At 45.2% G+C, this 21,223-nt stretch overlaps 1 protein-coding gene across 1 annotated transcript in view; it reads right to left on the bottom strand.

The window, feature by feature from the left end:
• LOC144487451 (NACHT, LRR and PYD domains-containing protein 3-like) overlaps positions 1-17,902 on the bottom strand; it is a 41,600-nt gene extending 23,698 nt beyond the window's left edge. Inside the window, 4 exon segments of the mRNA XM_078205530.1 lie at positions 12,064-12,129; positions 12,213-12,384; positions 14,593-14,759; positions 17,811-17,902. Of these exon segments, the coding sequence (XP_078061656.1) occupies positions 12,064-12,129; positions 12,213-12,384; positions 14,593-14,759; positions 17,811-17,874 (469 nt within the window). The 5' untranslated portion in view covers positions 17,875-17,902.
• Positions 17,903-21,223: the final 3,321 nt, after the last annotated feature.

Here is a 21,223-nt window from a genome sequence, read left to right as displayed (position 1 = left end):
ATTGTAATTGTTCAGGAGTCTCACTGTGACTGCATCCCTCCTTCAACAGGTTCCCTTTCATACTGTGTGAGCATTGGAATTCCAACAGTTTTGAACATGGAAAGTTCTCCTATTCTATCAGGCTGTAACCTGGTCACCCATGTTACTGGGGAGCCGGTTGGCTCAGTTGGTCAGATTGTGGGCTATATTGTGTCAGCAGCATGGGGTCCGATCCCCGTTGTATCTGGGGCAAATTCCGGACCTCACTCCTTGCCTTATCCGTGCCAGAGATCATTCAGCCGTGGTTCAAACCTGCCTTCAGACAGAGAACTCAAAGAATACCCACCCCTTTGATGTAGTGTATTTCAGTAATCAATAACTATGTTTCAACAGTTGTACATGTAGATACATTAACTGTGTTTTGATAACCATTCTGCCATGATGGCAACAAGAAAAAGAACAAGGAGCTACTTTACTAAGTGTAATATGAAACCAGGAAACATTCACAGTTCATTTGAACTATTTAACAATAATTATAATTCATGGTTAATTATGTTACTTGTTTCCTATCACCTCGTTTTGGGAAATGGAAAATGTATTTATCTTCGTTCATACATTGGGTTTGAAGGAAAACCCTGAATTAAGGGATTATCCTTTCAGTAGAGTAATGTGCTCTCTTTAACTACCATTAGGAAACTAACCAGTAATTTTGTAATAAGCCTAAATATTCCCTTTTCCTCAGAGACATTCTTCAGATTAATGTTCAATTGTGTGAACACCTGTAGTATCATCATTTTTATCAAAGGTTGTCTGACCTCTCAATCTGTTCTGTGATATGGGAAAGATTATTGGGGGCGATTCTCCCATCCCAACGCTCTAAATTTTTAGTGCGGCGGGCCGGAAGAATCGCTTGTGGGCCGATTTGTGGGATTCAAGCATGCATTCCCGACGCGCACGCATCTCCGAGTGCCGGATATCCAGCACGGTGGGGACCACGCTGAAAACCAGTGGGAACAACTGGTACGAGATTTTAATCTATTTTAACCTTATTTTAAAGTTATTAGCGGTCCCAGGACTGAAGCCTCCGAACCCGCAACATCTCCCACTCTCGTCAGTGCAATTTCACTCCGGCGCCGTTCAGATTCGCTCCCCAGTTTCAGGGAACTAACAGGAGACCCCGCTGGAGTGAAGGGAGGGGTGCAATTGGGGCCCCTCAGGGGGTTGGGTGGCTTCAGGTTGTTCCCCCCTGGGTATGGGCACTGTGGCAGGGCCAGTCTATGCTCCCGGCACTGCCTAATGGGCAAAGTGCCCATGCCCATGGGGCACCTTGGCACTAAGAACCAGGCATGGGGCAGTGCCAAGGGGGCAGGGCCTAGGTGGCCTCCATGGGCGTGGTGTCTGCTTTCTTTGGTGGTGGGGGGCATCTGCTGGGCGGGACTAGGGTGTCTGCCTCCCATTGGTGGGAGGGGGGGGGTAAGAGAGAGAGAGAGAGATCCGGAGAAGATCGCGGTGCTCCGGGACGGGAGAGGGTCGGGGCTGGCCTGGGAAGTTGGGGGGGCCGTTAGGGGCGGTGGACCCAAGGGGCAGCACTACGAGGGTCCCGTGGCGGGCCAGCAAACTGCAGGCTGACAGCTCGGGGGCACTGCGCATGCGCAGAGGTCAGGCACTGTCAGCCTCTGGTGTGAATCGGCCCCACCCCCTAAACCTTTAATGAGATTCACGCTTTTGACCTCTGCATTGCACACTGTGTGGGAGATTAGAGTTTGAACTCCCACTGAAAAAACAATCGTCATTTATACCAGTTTCCCGCCAATTCAGCACATAGAACCCTTTTGGGAGAATCGCCCCCAATGTTCCTCATTTCTTTACCATTTTCCCTGCAGTTCAAAATGGAACAAATCAGAGCCCCGGAAGTACAGGCCTCTCAGCCTGACCACTGTTATTGGGAAGATACTGGAAGGGATAATAAGAGATATTCTTTATGAAACATTAGAAATTCACAATAAACTTCCACATTTAGCCCTAACGTGGGGAAAATCAGAGCTCGGGAACTGCAAGTCGACGAGCCAGACGTCCGTTACCAAGTGGACATTGCAAGTGATAATATAAAGTTTTCCTTATGATCACTGGGAAAGGGAAGAGACCATTAGAAATTCACAGAAGAACTGAAAAAGGTCCAACTTGCTGGAGTTTGAGGAAGTGAGTAGAATCATAAATGATGGAAATACGGTGGACATTGTCTCCCTAGACTTTTAGAAAGCCGTTGATAGGTTTCCTCACCAAAGAAAGTTGTTATATCAGTGGAAATTTGAAACTCTGCTTCAGGAATCGTCTTCAATATTGCAACTAAAACTTAGTGGACCAGATGTAGTTTGGCTTGAAGACATGTCACAAATGATCTGAACAGAAAATATTGGGTAAGATCAGCATCCATGGAGACAGTAATTATCATTTTTATTCCATATGGCGGTACCTCAGAACTCAGTCACATTGGACTCAAAATGTTAACTATCGTTCTTTCTCCAGGTACTGCCAAAACTAAGTCTATCACACTTTTTTTTTGTTTTTACAGATTTCCACTTCCATAGTTTTATTAAAAATGTTAGCCCGGGTCTCTCTACTCCTCACAGTCTGATATTCAAGAGCTGAGCAAGGTTTAACATATGAACTAGGGGCTTGCAGCATTAACGTGATGTCTACAGTAAGTTTGCAGATGCCAACAATACAATGGTTTACATGGTAGAAGGCAGTGAGATAAAGAAAAGTTTAGATCTGTGATAGCAGTGGGCACACATTGTTCATAAGTTAATAACATATAGGAGTAGAATTGGCCATTCGGCCCATCTAGTCTGCCTCGCCATTCGATCATGGCTGAAATGCTCCTTATCTCAATTTTCCAGCCTTCTCCCCATTACCAATTAAAAATATGTCTCATTCCTCCTTAAATTTACTCACTGCCCCAGCACCTCAGGGTCGCCAATTCCACAGATTCGCAAAACAACGTATTAAGATAGATGTATCTCATACATAGTGGTCGAGCCAATATTGAACAGACGGATTCTTTGCGCGAAAGATATTGAGACACAGAAATAGACCTCAGTGCCAGCATACACATATCACTGGAGGTCTGTGATCAATGTTGAGAATCTGTAGCTAAAGGTAACACGATATTGGGTTACATTCACAGAACCAATCAATATTAGATAAAGAAGCAGTAGCTATAGGAGAGTGAGAGCAGAGGACACCGGGACAGACATTCAATAGCCCTTCGGGGAGAGAGTGTGAGAAGAGAACACTGGGATACTGAGACAGACAACAGAACCTAGAGGAGAGCGTTAGAGGACGACACTGGCACAGACATTCAACAGCACCGAGAGGAGAGTGAGAGGGGAGAACACTGGAATACTGGGACAGTCAGCAGCACCTAAAGAAGAGGGAGAGAGTAGGACACTGGGACAGACAGTCAGCAGCACCTCGAGGAGAGTGCGAGAGGAAGACACTGGGTCACTCAGACAGATAGTCAGCAGCATCAAGAGAAGATTAAATATACAGCAAAGACTGCAGTGAGAAATTTGAACACTAGCTTGGAGTTTGGAGATGCTGTGTTGACATCAGGATTCAAAAATGGTGCGGGGCCAGGGGAAGCAGCTGATTGGGTAAGTATGATCGGGTAAGTTTTTATTGGTTTTATCACTTATGGTTTTTAAAGTATTTATTTTGTGGTTTCTTGTTTGTCCGTGCCATTATGCAGGAACAAGGAACCGGGAAGAAGCGATGTAGAGTATTTGATATTATTTCATTTTAGATATCTTTCAAAAGGTAGAGGGCTAGGTCATGGCAGGAGATCTCAAAGCTGTGGTGTGCTCCTCGTGTTCCATGTCGGAAGCCCACGTGTGCAGCAAGTGTCTCCAGCTGCAGCTGCTGGAAGCCCATGTTTTAGAGCTGGAGGTCGGCTGGGACACTATGGAGCATCCACAAGTATTGAGGATTACACTTATGGACAGGTGGTGACACCGCAAGTTAAGTCTCAACAGGCAGGAAGGGAATGGGTGACGACCAGGCAGATCAGGAGGACGAGGCAGGCAGTGCAGGAATCGCCTGTAGCCACTCCCCTGCAAATCAGGTATACCGCTTTGGAAATGACCTCTTAGGGGAAAGCAGCAACAGACAAATCTGTTGCACCAGGGTTGGCCCTGCTGCATAGAGGATGAGAAAAAAGTATGGGAATGCAATTGTTATCGGGGATTTAATTGTAAGAGAAATAGACAGGCCCTTCTGTGGTCACAGACAAAATTCCTGGATGATACGTTGCCTCCCACGTTCTAGAGTCAAACATTTTTCATGGACAAGTTAAAAAAAGACAGTAAGGGAGATTAAGAAAAGTGATAGGCAGATAAATCAAGGGCCAAAATCAAACAGTGCCAAAATGAACACACAGTGGGAATGGGACAATTGACAAAAATACTTTGTGCTTTAACGCACAGAAAATTTGAAATAAAGTGGATGAATTAATCGTGCAAATAGATGCAAACAGGTGTGATGTCGTCGGGAATGACTGCAGATTGACAAGCGATGGGACATCCAGTGCTGTTCACTATCTAGGAAGGAGAGTCAAAAAGGAAAAGATGATAGAGCTGGTTTGCTGGTTAAAGAGGAAATTAGGTAAATAATGAGGTAGGATATTAGCTCTGATGATGTGTAATCCGCATGGGTCGTGCTGAAAAGGCTCAGAGGTTACAAAAGTTTAACTTGGATAAGTGTGAGGTCATGCATTTTGGTCACAAAAATAGGAAGGCGACTTATTATTTAAATGGGGAGAGACTTCGGGGTGCTCGGGTGCAGAGGGATCTGAGTCACAGAAAACTACAATGCAGGTAGAACAGATAATAAAGAAAGCGAATGAGATGTTGGCATTTATATCGTAAGAAGTTTAACAACACCAGGTTAAAGTCCAACAGGTTTATTTGGTAGCAAAAGCCACACAAGCTTTCGGAGCTCCAAGCCCCTTCTTCAGGTGAGTGGGAATTCTCTTCACAAACAAAGCATATAAAGACACAAACTCAATTTACATGAATAATGGTTGGAATGCGAATACTTACAACTCATCAAGTCTTTAAGAAACAAAACAACGTGAGTGGAGAGAGCATCAAGACAGGCTAAAAAGATGTGTATTGTCTCCAGACAAGACAGCCAGTGAAACTCTGTGGGGGTTACAAATAGTGTGACATGAACCCAATATCCCGGTTGAGGCCGTCCTCGTGTGTGCGGAACTTGGCCTTCAACAACCAGTTCTTCATCCAGACACACGGAACAGCCATGGGGACCAAATTCGCACCTCAATATGCCAACATCTTCATGCACAGGTTCGAACAAGACTTCTTCACCGCACGGGACCTTCAACCGATGCTATACACTAGATACATCGATGACATTTTCTTCCTTTGGACTCATGGTGTACAAGCACTGAAACAACTCTATGATGACATCAACAAGTTCCATCCCACCATCAGACTCACCATGGACTACTATCCGGAATGGGTTGCATTCTTGGACACACGCATCTCCATTAAGGACGGTCACCTCAGCACCTCACTGTACCGCAAGCCCACGGATAACCTCACGATGCTCCACTTCTCCAGCTTCCACCCTAAACACGTTAAAGAAGCCATCCCCATACGGACAAGCCCTCCGTTGACACAGGATCTGCTCGGATGAGGAGGATCGCAACAGGCACCTCCAGACGCTGAAAGATGCCCTCATAAGAACAGGATATGGCGCTCGACTCATTGATCAACAGTTCCAACGCGCCACAGCGAAAAACCGCACCGACCTCCTCAGAAGACAAACACGGGACACAGTGGACAGAGTACCCTTCGTTGTGCAGTACTTCCCCGGAGCGGCGAAGCTACGGCATCTCCTCCGGAGCCTTCAACATGTCATTGATGAAGACGAACATCTCGCCAAGGCCATCCCCACACCCCCACTTCTCGCATTCAAACAACTGCAGAACCTCAAACAGACCATTGTCCGCAGCAAACTATCCAGCCTTCAGGAGAACAGTGACCATGACACCACACAACCCTGCCACAGCAACCTCTGCAAGACCTGCCGGATCATCGACACAGATGCCATCATCTCACGTGAGAACACCATCCACCAGGTACACGGTACATACTCTTGCAACTCGGCCAAAGTTGTCTACCTGACACGCTGCAAGAAAGGATGTCCCGACGCATGGTACATTGGGGAAACTATGCAGACGCTGCAACAGCGGATGAATGAACACCGCTCGAAAATTACCAGGCAAGACTGTTCTCTTCCTGTTGGGGAGCACTTCAGCGGTCATGGGCATTCGGCCTCTGATATTCGGGTAAGCGTTCTCCAAGGCGGCCTTCGCGACACATGATGGCGCAGAGTCGCTGAGCAGAAACTGATAGCCAAGTTCCGCACACACGAGGACGGCCTCAACCGGGATATTGGGTTCATGTCACACTATTTGTAACCCCCACAGAGTTTCACTGGCTGTCTTGTCTGGAGACAATACACATCTTTTTAGCCTGTCTTGATGCTCTCTCCACTCACGTTGTTTTGTTTCTTAAAGACTTGATTAGTTGTATGTATTCACATTCCAACCATTATTCATGTAAATTGAGTTTGTGTCTTTATATGCTCTGTTTGTGAAGAGAATTCCCACTCACCTGAAGAAGGGGCTTAGAGCTCCGAAAGCTTGTGTGGCTTTTGCTACCAAATAAACCTGTTGGACTTTAACCTGGTGTTGTTAAACTTCTTACTGTTTTTACCCCAGTCCAACGCCGGGATCTCCACATCATGACTACCATCGGCATTTATATCTACAGGAATAGAATATAAAGGTAAGGAAGTCGTTGCAATTATGCACGGCATTGGTGTCGCCGCACCTGGAGTATTGTGCATAGTTTTGGTCCCCTTATTTGAGGAAAGATGTCGTGACATTGAGGCAGTTCAGAGGAGATTCATGAGATTAATTCCAGAGATGAGGGGTTTGTTGTATGAAGAGAGATTTAAAATAGATTCAGCTGTACTCTCTGGAATTTATAAGAATGAGGGGAGATCAAATTGAAGCTGTTTAAGATGATAAAAGGTATTGATAAAGTCGGCATGGAGCGGATGCTTCCGCTGGTGGGGCATTCTAGGATGAGAGGTCATAGTCTTAGGATAAGGGGTCGCAAATTTAACACAAAGTTGAGGAGAAACTACTTCTCCCAAAGGGTTGTGAATCTGTGGAATTCACTACCCGAAAGTGCGGTGGACGCTGGGACAGTGAGTACATTTAAGGAGTTAGACAGATTTTTAATTGGTAATGGGCTGAAGGATTATGGGAAGAAGGCACGAAAATGAGGATAAGGAGCATATCAGTCATGATGGAACGTTAGAGTCTACTGGATGGGCGGAATGGCCTAACTCTGCTCCTATATCTTATGAACTTATGAAAACTTTAATGGGGGTTGTAGATAGACCCACAAACTGTAGTGGTGAGGTTGGGGATGGTATTTAAAAGGAAATTAGTGACGCATATGCTGAAGGAACATCAGTAATTGTGGGTGATTCTAATCTCCATATAGACTGGCCAAGTGAAATCAAACACAATAACGTCGAGTAGGAGTTCCTGGATTGTATACGGAATAGTTTTCTGGAACATTCTATTGGTAGTGGGGAAAATGCTATAGTTCATTAATAGCACTTGAAGACAGTGGCAGGATTGGACAGTCAGCATGGATATATGAAATGGAAGTCTTGTTCGACAAATCTACTTGAATTTTTTCCAGGAAGCAACTAGCAGAGGTGACGAAGGTGAGTAAATGTTTGTGATTTATTTGGACTTTCAGAAGGCTTTTGACAAGGTCCCAGGTAAGAGATGAGCCTCTAAAACTCAATACATTGATTTGGGAGCAGTGTATTATGATGGACAGGAAATAAGCTGGCAGGCAGGAAACAGAGTAGCAATAACTGGGTCTTTTTCCAAATAGCAGACTGTGACTATTGGGATACCGCACGGATCGGTGCTGGGAGACCAATGAAATGGTTAATGTCACCCAAGCTGCGATGAAAAAAAAGTTCTTATAAAAGTTTTCACAGATAAGCACCAAGACGAGTAGCTTAAGGGGACTGTGATTGGTTTTAATATCTGAATGATATGAGCTCAATCAATAACTGAGCGGACTGAGGTAGCTCCTAAAATGTGATTGGTGTATGCTAATTACCTGCAATTGAATTTGAGGCTATAATTGCTTCTGTATTTAGGAATTCTGTATTCTGGCTCGTTACAGACTGTGACCTGTGACTTTCCAGAGACTTCACTACGTAGATGATTAAAACAGTTGTTTAAGAGAACTCCGTGACTTGGTCTAGTTCCTTGAAAGATAAAGTTGTGATCAATTAAAAGGCTGATACCAATTACTACAACATCACTTATTCATGATATATATTAATGATTTAGATGAGGGAACTAAATCTAATATCTCCAAATGTGCAGACTACACAAAACTGGGCGGGTGGGTGAGCTGTGTGAAGGATGCAGAGATGCTTCCATGTAATATGGAGAAGCTGATTAAGTGGGGAAATGCATAGAACATAGAACATTACAGCACAGAACAGGCCCTTCGGCCCACGATGTTGTGCCGACCTTCATCTGAAACCAAGATCACGCTATCCCACTCCCTACCATCCTGGTGTGCTCCATGTGCCTATCCAATAACCGCTTAAATGTTCCTAAAGTGTCTGACTCAAAGTGTCTGCATGGCAGATGCGGTGTGAACTTAGCCACTTTGGTCGCAAAAAACTGGAAGGCTGATTACTATCTGAATGGCTATAGATTAAGGGAGATGTGCAACGAGACCCGGCTGTCATCGCTCACCAGTCACTGAAGGTAAACATGCTGGTGCAGAAGGCAGTAAAAAAGGCAAGTGGTGTGTTGGGCTTCATACCAAGAGGATTCGAGTACAGAAGCAGTGATGTCTTGTTGCAACAACAGGGACTTTGTGAGATTACACCTGGATATTACATGCAATTTTGGACTCCTTATCTGAGGAAGGTTGTTCTTGCTATAATGGGGGTGCAGAGAAGGTATACCAGGCTGATTCCTGGGAGTTCCCCACGCCCGCTGCCCCGGCCCCGCCCCCACCGACCGCCGCCCATCCCAGGGCACAGAGAAGGTATACCAGGCTGATTCCTGGGATGGCAGGACTGATGTATGAAGAAAGATTGAGTCAATCAGGATTATATTCACTGGAGTTCAGAAGAATAAGGGGGGGATTTCATAGCAACCTAAATTCTAACAGGGCTAGACAGGATGGATGTAGGTAGTATGTACCCGATGGCGGGGAATTCCAGAAATGGGATCGCAGTCTGAGGTCACAGGGTACACTATTTTGGACTGAAATGCAGAGAAATGCAAAGAGTCATGACCGTATGAAATTGGCTATTACAAAAAACAATTGAAGCTAAAACATTGTATGTTTTCAAGAAGGACTTAGCTGTACCTCCAGGAGCTAAAGGGCTCAAACAATTTGCAGGGATAAGGCTAATGAGTTGAATGTTCAACCATGATCATAATGAATGGTAAAGAACATAAGAACATAAGAAATAGGAGCAGGAGTAGGCCATCAAGCCCCTCGAGCCTGCCCCACCATTCAATAAGATCATGGCTGATCTGAAGTGGATCAGTTCCACTTACCCACCTGATCCCTATAACCCCTAATTCCCTTACCGATCAGGAATCCATCTATCAGTGATTTAAACATATTCAACGAGGTAGCCTCCACCACTTCAGTGGGCAGAGAATTCCAGAGATTCACCACCCTCTGAGCGAAGAAGTTCCTCCTCAACTCTTTCCTAAACTGACCCCCCCTTTATTTTGAGGCAGTGCCCTCTAGTTCTAGTTTCCTTTCTAAGTGGAAAGAATCTCTCCATCTCTACCCTATCCAGCCCCTTCATTATCTTATAGGTCTCTATAAGACCCCCCTCAGCCTTCTAATTTCTAATGAATACAAACCCCATCTGCTGAGTCTCTCCTCATAATCAACACCCCTCATCTCTGGTATCAACCTGGTGAACCTTCTCTGCACTCCCTCCAAGGCCAATATATCCTTCCGCAAATAAGGGGACCAATACTGCACACAGTATTCCAGCTGCGGCCTCACCAATGGCCTGTACAGATGCAGCAAGACATCTCTGCTTTTATATTCTATCCCCCTTGCGATATAGGCCAACATCCCATTTGCCTTCTTGATCACCTGTTGTACCTGCAGACTGGGTTTTTGCGTCTCATGCACAAGGACCCCCAGGCCCCTCTGCACAGCAGCATGTTGTAATTTCTTTCCATTTAGATAATAATCCGATTTGCTATTATTTCTTCCAAATTGAATAACCTCGCATTTGTTAACATTATACTCCATCTGCCAGATCCTCGCCCACTCACTCAGCCTGTCCAAACCTCTCTGCAGACCTTCTACGCCCTCCACATGATTCAATTTTCCACTTATCTTTGTGTCGTCTGCAAACCTTGTTACCGTACACTCAGTCCCCTCCTCCAGATCGTCTATATAAGCAGGTTCGAAGGGCCGAATGATCTACTCCTGCTCCTACTTTCGATATTTCTACGACATGATTTTGCCTGCACACTTTCCTGCTCACATCACAACTGGATAGTGTGCACAGCTGTAGTTACCCCCCAACATAGAGTCAAAAACTCACAGAAGCAAGCTACAAAAGTGATTAACAGCTTTGAGAAGCTCAGCTACATGGAAAACATCAAGGACCATGGTTTATTTATTTTGAAGTACTGATACAAACTTTAATTGAAAGAGGTCGAGTCAATATCTGAGTGAGTGCAGAATTACTATTGATAGATGATTCCAGTCTTCAAATTGTGTGGGATCAGATAGCACATGTTTGAATTATGTAAATGCAGGAATAGAGTGGATGTTCAGCGTTTCGTTATCTCCAGAGAACTATGAGCCTCTGTAAGGTGTTTCGAGTAGCTGTGGCGACTCTAAAGAGGGAGCCAGTCGAATCCTCTCTGGCACAGAGACTGCATCATGTGGAAGAGAAGTGCATATGAGGAACAATGGGGCAACGTGATCTACACGATTGGATACAGTCAGCTGAGGGATTCGAGGGGAATATTAAACACAGCATTTTTCCATTTAAACTCGAGGCGTTTCTATTTTTGCTGCTACAAGAAGATTGCATGGTCATTGTTCGTGGCAGAATTTGGACTGGGAGGCACCAGTGAAAGATATCATTCGCCATGATGCCTGAACCCTTGTTATCTTTGTTTGATTGACCTTCTGGGATTTTTTTGCTCAGTATTTTGGTTTGTGTTTGTTTCGAATGATTTCCATGGAACCATAGAATCCCATCAGTGCAGAATTCGGCCGATCAAGTCTGCACCGACTCTCCAATAATGCATCTTACCAAGGCCTACGTATCCCTCCCTCCCTGTCCCCGGAACGCGACACATTAACTACGGCCAATCCACCTAACCTGCGCATCTGTGGACTGAGAGAGAAAACCGGAGGACCCAAAGGTGTTCGACACAGACACGTGGAGAACGTGTAAACTCCACACAGACAGTCGCCCGAGGCCGGAATTGAACCCAGGTCCCTGGCACTCTGAGGCAGCAGAGCTAACCACTTTGTCACCGTGCCACCCCAGTGTAGACAAACCTTAACTTCTGGAGCAAGGCTCTACTCTTCACTGCCATCCAGACCATTCATGCACACACATAGGTTTGTATGAGATTCATATTGTAGCAGGATTCTGTGAAGTGTATAAGACATCAGAAATACTAGAAATGAGCAGCTGATTAAGTGAAAAGATGCAATGGCAACACATTAACAGAATGCAAGAAAAATGCGATGAATTGTAATTTGAATCTCTGCATAGTTGAGGATCAATGACAAACCCCAATCATGTTCAGCCCTGTTACCCCAGCCTTTATCTTTCTGATTCTCAGGTTTTTGACTACCTCCTAAACAAAGGCGGTAATTAATCATTCTGATTCTCAGAAGTGAAATCGTTTACAATCTCAATTTCCTCTCTTACCTTTCAGGTGACTGGGCAATTCAGATAAATCTTGTGCAAAGTTCATCTCATCGAATGCATCAGAACCTGTTTAAATAATTCATGAAATCAAATCAGTGATATCGGCAGTGTTTAAATGTGAAATTGAATTCACTGTGATTTTACCGTACCAAGCTCCTGTATTTCTTTCAGTATTTTATCCAGCTTTGGGACTCCGTGACGCATTCTGACAAAGGATTCCCACATCACCCTTCTAGCCCGAGATCCTTTTTCCATCACCAGATTGAGAAGAAGTTTGGAACTGTCCGCCCGGTTTCCCTTATCCACGAGCTCAGTGACTTTCTATGAAGAATAGTGATGAAGAATAATGAGACGCAGAGTGAAAGGTAAACACTGAGAATGAGATGGAATCTGCTCAGTGATGGGATTTCCCAGTTGTTTTCAGCTCAGAAATCAGTCACTGGGCCGGGTCCTGATCCACAATAAACATGGACTGAAAATTCTCTTCACATCTCATTCCAGTCATTAACGATTAAGAAATGAGAATCAACTAAACTCGAATCAAAAATATATTTCAAGGAGAGTGAGGGATCACTGAGAATCTGCAGTATTTTAATGTAATTAGTTGTCTGCCCTTCAGAGTCCAACATGACATCTGGTTGGTTACTGATTGACAATATGATCCATTTCTTTCTCTCAATTCCTGCTGCATCACTTTGTGATTTACTCCGAAATCCGGAGGTGATGAGGTAGTTTGTTTCTCTGAGGAGGTCATAAGTCTTTGGAACTCTCTTCCTGAAAAGGCCATGGACTAATTCTAAGACGGAGGTAGATGGACACTTGGTAAACAAGGGGGTGATAGTTTATAAGGGATCGGCAAGATGCAGATTTGAACTCACTATGAAATCGGCCACAATGATGTTAAACAGAGGAGTGGAACAGCCCACTCCTGTTCTCTGTATGTAAATAATACAGTGGCGAGTAAGAACTCAGGGAGCAAGGATAGGATGCTTCTGATTATTACGTTATTTAAATAGAAGAATGGAAATCCTAAAATGAAAATTAGCTGATGAATAAACTTTTGACTAACCCAAACACCGACTCTTGATTTATGTCAGGAGAATGAAGCAATAATAATGGTGAAAAATCTAATCATTTAATCATTTCTACTCATTAACTCAAGTGTCAGAAACAGAATGTTATTTGTCAATTTATTTCTGGCATAAAAGCTCAGTAAGGAGGATTGGTGAGTTAGATAGTTGAGAGATAAACATGTTCAGCTGCAAGTGGGAGTCTGAAGAAGTGGCTGTGCAGAGTCAGAGCAATGGAGAATTTCAGACTGGAGTTTACAAAGGAAAGTTTCAAATTCATTAACTCATTTAAAATAGAATATTGCTGCTGCCTCACAGCGCCAGGGAGCCAGGTTCGATTCTGGCCTGGGTCACTGTCTGTGTGGAGTTTTCACTTCCTCCCTGTGTCTGCGTGGGTTTCCTCCGGGTGCTCCGGTTTCCTCCCACAGTCCAACGTTGTGCGGGTTAGGTTGATTGGCCATGCTAAAATTGAACCGAGTGTCAGGGGGAATAGCAAAGTAAACATATGGGGTTACGGGAATAAGGCCTGGGTGGGATTGTGGTCGGTCCAGACTCGATAGGCCGATTGGCCTCCTTCTGTATTGCAGGGATTCTATAAATCATTCTATGAATATAGACCGGTTGGAGACTTGGGTGGAGAAATGGCAGATGGAGTTTATTCCGGACAAATATGAGGTAATGCATTTTGGAAGATACAGCATGTAGGAATTATTTAGTAAATGGTAGAATCCTTAGGAGTATTGACAGGGAGAGAGATCTGGGCGAACATGTCCACCGATCACTTAAAGTGGAAACGTAGTCAAGAAGCATACGGCATGCTTGCCTTCATCAGTCAGGGCATTGAGTTTAGAAATTGACAGTTCATACTGCAGCTGTACAGAACCTCAGTTAGGCCTCATTTAGAATATTGTGTATAATTCTGATCACCAAAGTACCAGAAGGATGTGGATGTGTTGGAGAGGGTAGAGAAGAGGTTTACCAGGATGTTGCCTGGTCTGGAGGGTATTAGCTATGAACCCGGTTTGCTCTCATTGGCATGACAGAGGTTGAGGAGTGACCTGATCGAAGTTTACAAGATTATGAGTGGCATTGACAGAGTGTATAGTCAGATGCTCTTTCCTCAGGTCGAAAAGTCAAGTACTTGGGACACCGGATTAAGGTGTATAGGGAGATGTTCAGAGTAGATGTGCGAGGGAAGTTTTTTTTTACACAGATGGTGGTGAATGTCTGGAACGTGCTGCCCAGGGGGTGGGGCGGTGATGGGAGGAGGTACGAAAGCGGCATTTAAAGGCCATCTGGATGAAAACATGAATTGGATGGGAATGGAAGGATACGGACTCTGTAAGTGCATATGGTTTTAGTTTAGGCAGGCATCATGGTCTGCGCAGGCTTGGAGGGCCGAAGGGTCTATTCCTGTGCTGTACTGTTCTTTGTTCTATCCTGGGTCCCTCCCTCTTACCCGATGCTCCTGTCCAGTGAAAATCCTCTCATACGTTAACGATAAGCTGACTCCATCCACTCCTCCTTCCATTGCCTGTTCTAGTCTGTCCCGGTAGAATTTTGTCAATTTGAAGAGTTGATAATCATCACTCTTTGTCAGGAGCTGAGGAATTGTGGAGTTTGGATCTGTAAACACAAATGGAGTAAAATAAACACATTTCTGTCAATGAATTCCTATTAATGTTGTTACACTTCCCTTTACAGAGAGCAACTAAAGCCTCCTGTGAGCCACATTATCCCACCTTCTGGGAACACAAACATTCAGTGAAAGCATATTTGACCTGACTATAATCACCTTTGTCCTAAATCCATTCTCACCCTTGGTTAACAAGAGTCCATCAATTTCAAATATAAAATCAACATTTTTTACATTGGTCAGTGGGTGTGAGGGTTCCAGGCAAGGCCGGGATTTGTTGTGAATCCTTAATTGTTATTGGAAAGCTGCTGAGACACCATTCTGAACTGCTGCAATTTGCATGGTGCGTATACACTCAGTACTGCTGGGAAGGGAACACCAAGACTTCTATACAGGAAAAGTGAAGCAGCAATATTGTTCAAGTAAGAATGGTGTGTGGATTAAAGGGCAACTTACAGATGATGGTATCCCCATGTATCTGCTGCCCTTGGCCTTCTAGGGTGGCAGAGGTCTCGGGTTTGGAAAGTGTTGTTGAAGGAGCCTTGGTAAGGTGCTGAAATGCATCCTGTAAATGATGCATATTGCTATCACTTTCATCGGTGGCAAAGAGAATGAGGTGGTGGATGGGTGGTGTCAATCAATTGAGCTACTTTGTCCTGGGTGATGTAGAGCTTTGAGTGTTCATGGAACCACAGTAGACAAATTGCAAATTTTCCATTTGTGCCTTGTACATTGTAGACTTTGGGGAGACAGGAGATGACTTACTCTCCAAAGAATGCCTCGCATCTGACGTGCTCCTGTATTGATATGGCTAACCCAGTTCAGTTTCAGGTTAAAGTCACGGTGAACAACTCTTAGGTAAGGAAATACCTCTGGCATTGGAATGGGCAGGTGAGCGGCTACCAAGCATGTAACTGCTGGGGCAGAGGAGTTTGCAGCAGGTTGCTTCGTGACGGGTCAGAGCCAGAAAGGCTGTGCCTTTGCGAATACACACAGCGCATGTGCAGAATTGGAAACACAAAATTTCAGGACAACAAGCATCCTGGCAGGAGACAACCCAGAGATACAGGGCTCAAAAATAGGACAGTGCAGAAAATCTGGATGTTTGATTACCCTGGTCAAAAACAATCTCCAGAATGTCAAGAATGGCCAATTCAGTGATGGCAATGCTGAACTGACTGTCAGCCGCAGATGGTTAGATTCTCTCTTGTTAGAAATCATCATTCCTTGGCATTGTATAGCACAAATGCTGCATGCTATTTGATCAGCTGGATAACTCAGAGCCAGGACATCCTTCTTGATGGCAGCTTAAGTCTTGCCCTGACCCACTTTATGGTCCTGTGACCATTACATTGTTCAGAAAATTCCCTGTCGCATGAAGGCAGACACTTAAATTTTCAGCCTACACCGCCTTAATGTAGGATTCCGCCTCGATTTAGGCTCGAGTACGAGGCGGCATAGTTAAAATAAGGCGCCCTTTCACAACATGAAAACCCACAAGAAATGAAAGCATGAGTAGGCCACCAGTTCCTTCAAGCCTGCCCCGCCATTCAGTACAATCATCGCTAATCGATGCCGGCCTCAACTCCTTTCCTGTGCCATTTCCCCATTGCCCTGCATTCATCCATCGATCAAATATTTATCTACCTCTGCTTTAAATATTTCGCATGATCCAGTCTCCATCCACCTTTGGAGCAGAGAATTCCAGAGATTGACTTTCAAGAGTGAAATTAGGAGAAGATTTCCCACACAGGAACTCTCTTCTGTAAGTTATGCGAGATGTGAGCTGATCTAACTGTCTTTGACATCACGGGAATATTTGACCAATTGTGACATTAGGGAGTCCGGGTAGAACTGAAATCAGTGGGAATCAGGGAAATCTTTCCACCGGCTGGAGTCACACCTAACAACAATTGTTGTGGTGGTTGGGCGCCAACCATCTCAGCTCCAAGAGTTCTTCAGTGATGTGCGAGGCCCAAACATTTTCATTTGCTTCATTAAAGACTTCCTTTCATCAGAAGGCCAGAAGTGGGGATGCTGACTGATTGCACAATGTTCATTTGATCTCATAACTATTCCAATACTGAAGCAGTCCTTCCCCATATAATACAAAGAAGACTATACGCATTCATGAGATGCTAAGTGGTAAGCACCCCCCAGTCCCTCTCACCCACAGCACCACCCATCCAGCCCCACCCACCCTGCCCACTCCCACAGCACCACCCACCCAGCCCCATGCCCCAGTCCCACCCCGCAATCCCAAACACCCACGCAGCCACCCCTTGCAGTTCCACCCAACCAGACCCTGACCCTCCCCCCACCCACAGTCCCACACACGCAGCGCCCGCCACTGCACTCCCACCCACCAAGCCTCTGATCCCCACCCCACATCCCACTCGCACAGCCCTCCCACTGCAGTCCCAACTGTCAGGCCCCCTCCCTGCAGTCCCAGCCACCGAGCCCCAAGTGCCCCTCACCCATGCACACACCCAAGCCCCTTACTGCCTCGCCCACGCACCCCCACACATCCCCCCCTCAGTCGCTCACTCCCACACATCCCCCACCCCACACCCCTCCACTCAGTGCCTCACTCCCACTCACTAATCGCTCTATTCGCAGCGAATGTTGGGGAGATCCAGCCCCACTGCAGTTTGTCCCACCCAGAGATGCTTTTGCTTTTCTCACACCAGCCTTCAGCACACTGTTCACTGTGCCACCAATCGTGGTTTGTTTCTCTCATTCACAGTCAATAGTCGACAAATCAGCAGCAATGGGAGAGAGAAATTACCTCTGATTGGAGGATCAGCTCCAAGCAGAATCCTGAATTGAAACTCAGCTGTTTTACAACAATTTAGAAACTGTCTCCGGTGCCGCGTAGAGGAGCTTTGCGGGTCACACCCGGCCCCCTCGGTCCGAAGCTTGGATAATCCTACTCTAAATGGTCACTCTCCCCCACTTTCCACTCAGTCCCTGTCCTGTTCCCTCTTCCTGTTTGAGCTGTAGACAGGATAGAAATTATATTTGTAGTTTTGTGATCCTACCTGTGTCCATTCTCATTTTTGATGAAGCTGCTGTATATTCTCTCCTGTTTGAACCTTCAGCCATGATATTGACAGGCCTTGCCTGATTCTGAGACTCTGTAATGAGGATAATATCAATGTCAGGATCAGATGTAAGTATTGAAATCAGAAGCAGGGCGTTGAGATCTTGACTAATATGCAAGATATATTTCAGAATATTACAGTCTCAGATATGTTACTGTGATATTAGTAACAGTTGTTTCACAAAGTATCAGTTGCCATCATCACGTCCGTTGAAAAATCCTTTTCCCTTTCAATCCTATACCCAATTTCCAGTTTCCACTTTGCTCTCCAAAGTCATTGAAAATGTTGTTACCTCCCAAATCCATGACCATTTTTGCAGGAGCACCTTGCAGCCAAGTTTGAACCTGCCACTGCTCTTGAAATCACAAATACTATCCTATCCGACTCTGACAACAGTCAGTGAAGTATCTTCATTCACCCATCTGCAACCTTTAACGTGCTTGACCATGTTATCCTTGTCCAACTCCTCCCTCTTGTCGTGCAGCTGAGTGGAAATGCATCAAAGGCCCCTGGTTCAATTCTGATCTATTACTTTACATCCAGAGAATCAGTGACATTGCTTTCTCTTGCCACTCCCACACCATTATCTCTATCATTGGCCCTCTTGTATTTCTCATCAACATGCTGCCCCTCGGTAACCTGGCAGCAGGTTCAACATGCAAACTGCTGATATCCAGCTCTACATTCTCACTGCTCTGAAACTCTGCTTCCTGAATCCTGGCTAACTCACACCACGTCTCAGTTCATTCACCTGTGTTCACCAACTCTCACTGTCTCACAGCCTGACAACAGCTCAATTTTAAAATGCTCAAACTAGCTTTTCAATCTCTCCATGGCCCCTCTCTTCCTATTCATGCAGCCTACAGCAGCCCCAGAAGCCAGCGACATCTCTACCTTGCCCAGTCTGACAAGTTGTGTATCTTGAGGATAATTTGTCCACAATCCAGACCAATTACTGAGCTCCGGAATTCCCTCCCGAAGCCTCTCGGCTGCTTTACTTTTCCCTCTTCTCAGATTCACCTTAAAAGGATTAACAATCTGACAAAAATTAGTCACCTGCCCAGCAATCCCTTCGAATGTTTTATGTATTTGTTTTCCCACTGAATTGTTCTCTTGTTGAGTGTCTTGGGATGTTTTGCTACGTTAAAGGTGCTATACAAATGCACGTGGCTCCATATTCCCCACTCGTGTGGATGTGTCAGTGTCTGAGTCCCTATACCTGTACCCCGAATCAAACTCAGCTATTGTCCTCTCCTTTCTCCGATATGGAAATGGAAAAGTGATTCAGACATTTAATTTCTTCAAATTAGAATTGGAAGTTATTCAACAGCAATAATTTACAACCAAGGTTTAAAACCAGCAATGTAAAATGCAGTTACCCGTTTCACTCTTAATCTCGTAGAACAACTCAGATTTCCAGTGTGTCTGATTTTGTTAAAAAAAAAATCCCAAAGCACAAATTCATTCTCCCTGATGGGTCGCTTCAATTTAACACTAAATTTACAATATCATTCTAGCGAGGCTCTGTAATACACATCTGGTCATCTGAACAGATCCGGATTTATTCCTCATCAACCCCAATGACCCGGCCTCGCCCACACCGAGCCAGCATCAGTTATTGGGTGAAGCCACGTTGACTTTCAAGAGGACCCCAGAAATTTATCAGTGCCTCGAAATGGCTGCAATGCAAAAGATATCCAGAAGGCCAATGGTGGTGCGCAGGAGGGGACACTGCATCAAGTAAAGAAAGAGGCAGCAAGAAGAAAGGCGAAAGCAATAGAATGTGTCAGGTGTTGAGGGACACATTATGTGGATCATTGCAAATGCTTTGATGCTGTTTGTCGCCACTGCAACAAAAATGGGGGTTTAGCCACGAACTGCAAAGATGCTAAGAGCAAGTCGAAGGTGGAGCAAGGAAATTCAAATTTAAAAATGCATGAGTCAGCTACACATCAACTGGAAAAATCAGAACAGACACAGAAGCAAAGGATTCCATATAATTCCATAGGATTTCGGGGAGCAATGGAGAAGGACAAGAGTGGCCCTTGGTTCAGGACGAGAGCCAAATACATACAAGTTAGAGAGGATCAGGGGAATTTGGTCGGGGAGCGGAAATCTGACGGCAAGTCCAGGTCTGGCATGTGGGCAGCTTTTAAAGGCCGGTTAACGGAATTGCAGAACATGCATGACCCATAAAAATGAAGGCTACTAATAGCAGAATTCGGGAACAATGGGCGACAAGGAAAATTGTAACCTTAGTCAAAAAGAAAGCATACAATAGGTCGAGGCAACTAAAAAACTGACAAAGGCCCTGAGGAGTATGGAGAATATAGCAAGGAATTTAAACGCCAAATTAGGAGGGCTAAAAGAGACCATGAAATGTTGTTCGCAAACAGGGAGATGGAGAATCCCAAGGCTTTTCTGCATGTATTCGGAGCAAGAGGGTATGCCTCCACCACCCTACTTGGCAGCGCATTCCAGGCCCCCACCACCCTCTGTGTAAAAAACATCCCTCTAATATCTGAGTTAAACTTCGCCCCTCGCACCTTGATCCGGTGACCCCTCGTGAACGTCACTTCTGACCTGGGAAAAAGCTTCCCACCGTTCACCCTATCTATCCCCTTCATAATCTTGGACACCTCTATTAGATCTCCCCTCATTCTCCGTCTTTCCAGGGAGAACAACCCCAGTTTACCCAATCTCTCCTCATAGCTAAGACCCTCCATAGCAGGCAACATCCTGGTAAACCTTCTCTGCACTCTCTCTAATGCCTCCACGTCCTTCAGGTAGTGCGGCGAACAGAATTGGATGCAGTACTCCAAATGTGGCCGAACCAGCATTCTATACAGCTGCATCATCAGACTCCAGCTTTTATACTCTATACCCCATCCTTTAAAGGCAAGCATACCATATGCCTTCTTCACCACCTTCTCCACCTGTGTTGCCACCTTCAAGGATTTGTGGACTTGCACACCTAGGTCCCTCTGTGTTTCTATACTCCTGATGACTCTGCCATTTATTGCATAACTCCTCCCTACATTATTTCTTCCAAAATGCATCAGTTCGCATTTATCCGGATTAAACTCCATCTGCCACCTCTCCGCCCAATTTTCCAGCCTATCTATATCCTGCTGTATTGCCCGACAATGCTCTTCGCTATCCGCAAGTCCAGCCATCTTCGTGTCATCCGCAAACTTGCTGCTTACACCAGTTACACCTTCTTCCAAATCATTTATATATATCACAAATAGCAGAGGTCCCAGTACAGAGCCCTGCGGAACACCACTGGTCACAGACCTCCAGCTGGAAAAAGACCCTTCGACCACTACCCTCTGTCTCCGAGGCCAAGC

This window comes from Mustelus asterias, unplaced genomic scaffold (genome assembly GCF_964213995.1).
Source record: "Mustelus asterias unplaced genomic scaffold, sMusAst1.hap1.1 HAP1_SCAFFOLD_800, whole genome shotgun sequence".
NCBI classification, from domain to species: Eukaryota; Metazoa; Chordata; class Chondrichthyes; order Carcharhiniformes; family Triakidae; genus Mustelus; species Mustelus asterias.
Note: the sequence above shows the minus strand (reverse complement) of the source record. Positions and strands in the feature narration are given on the sequence as shown.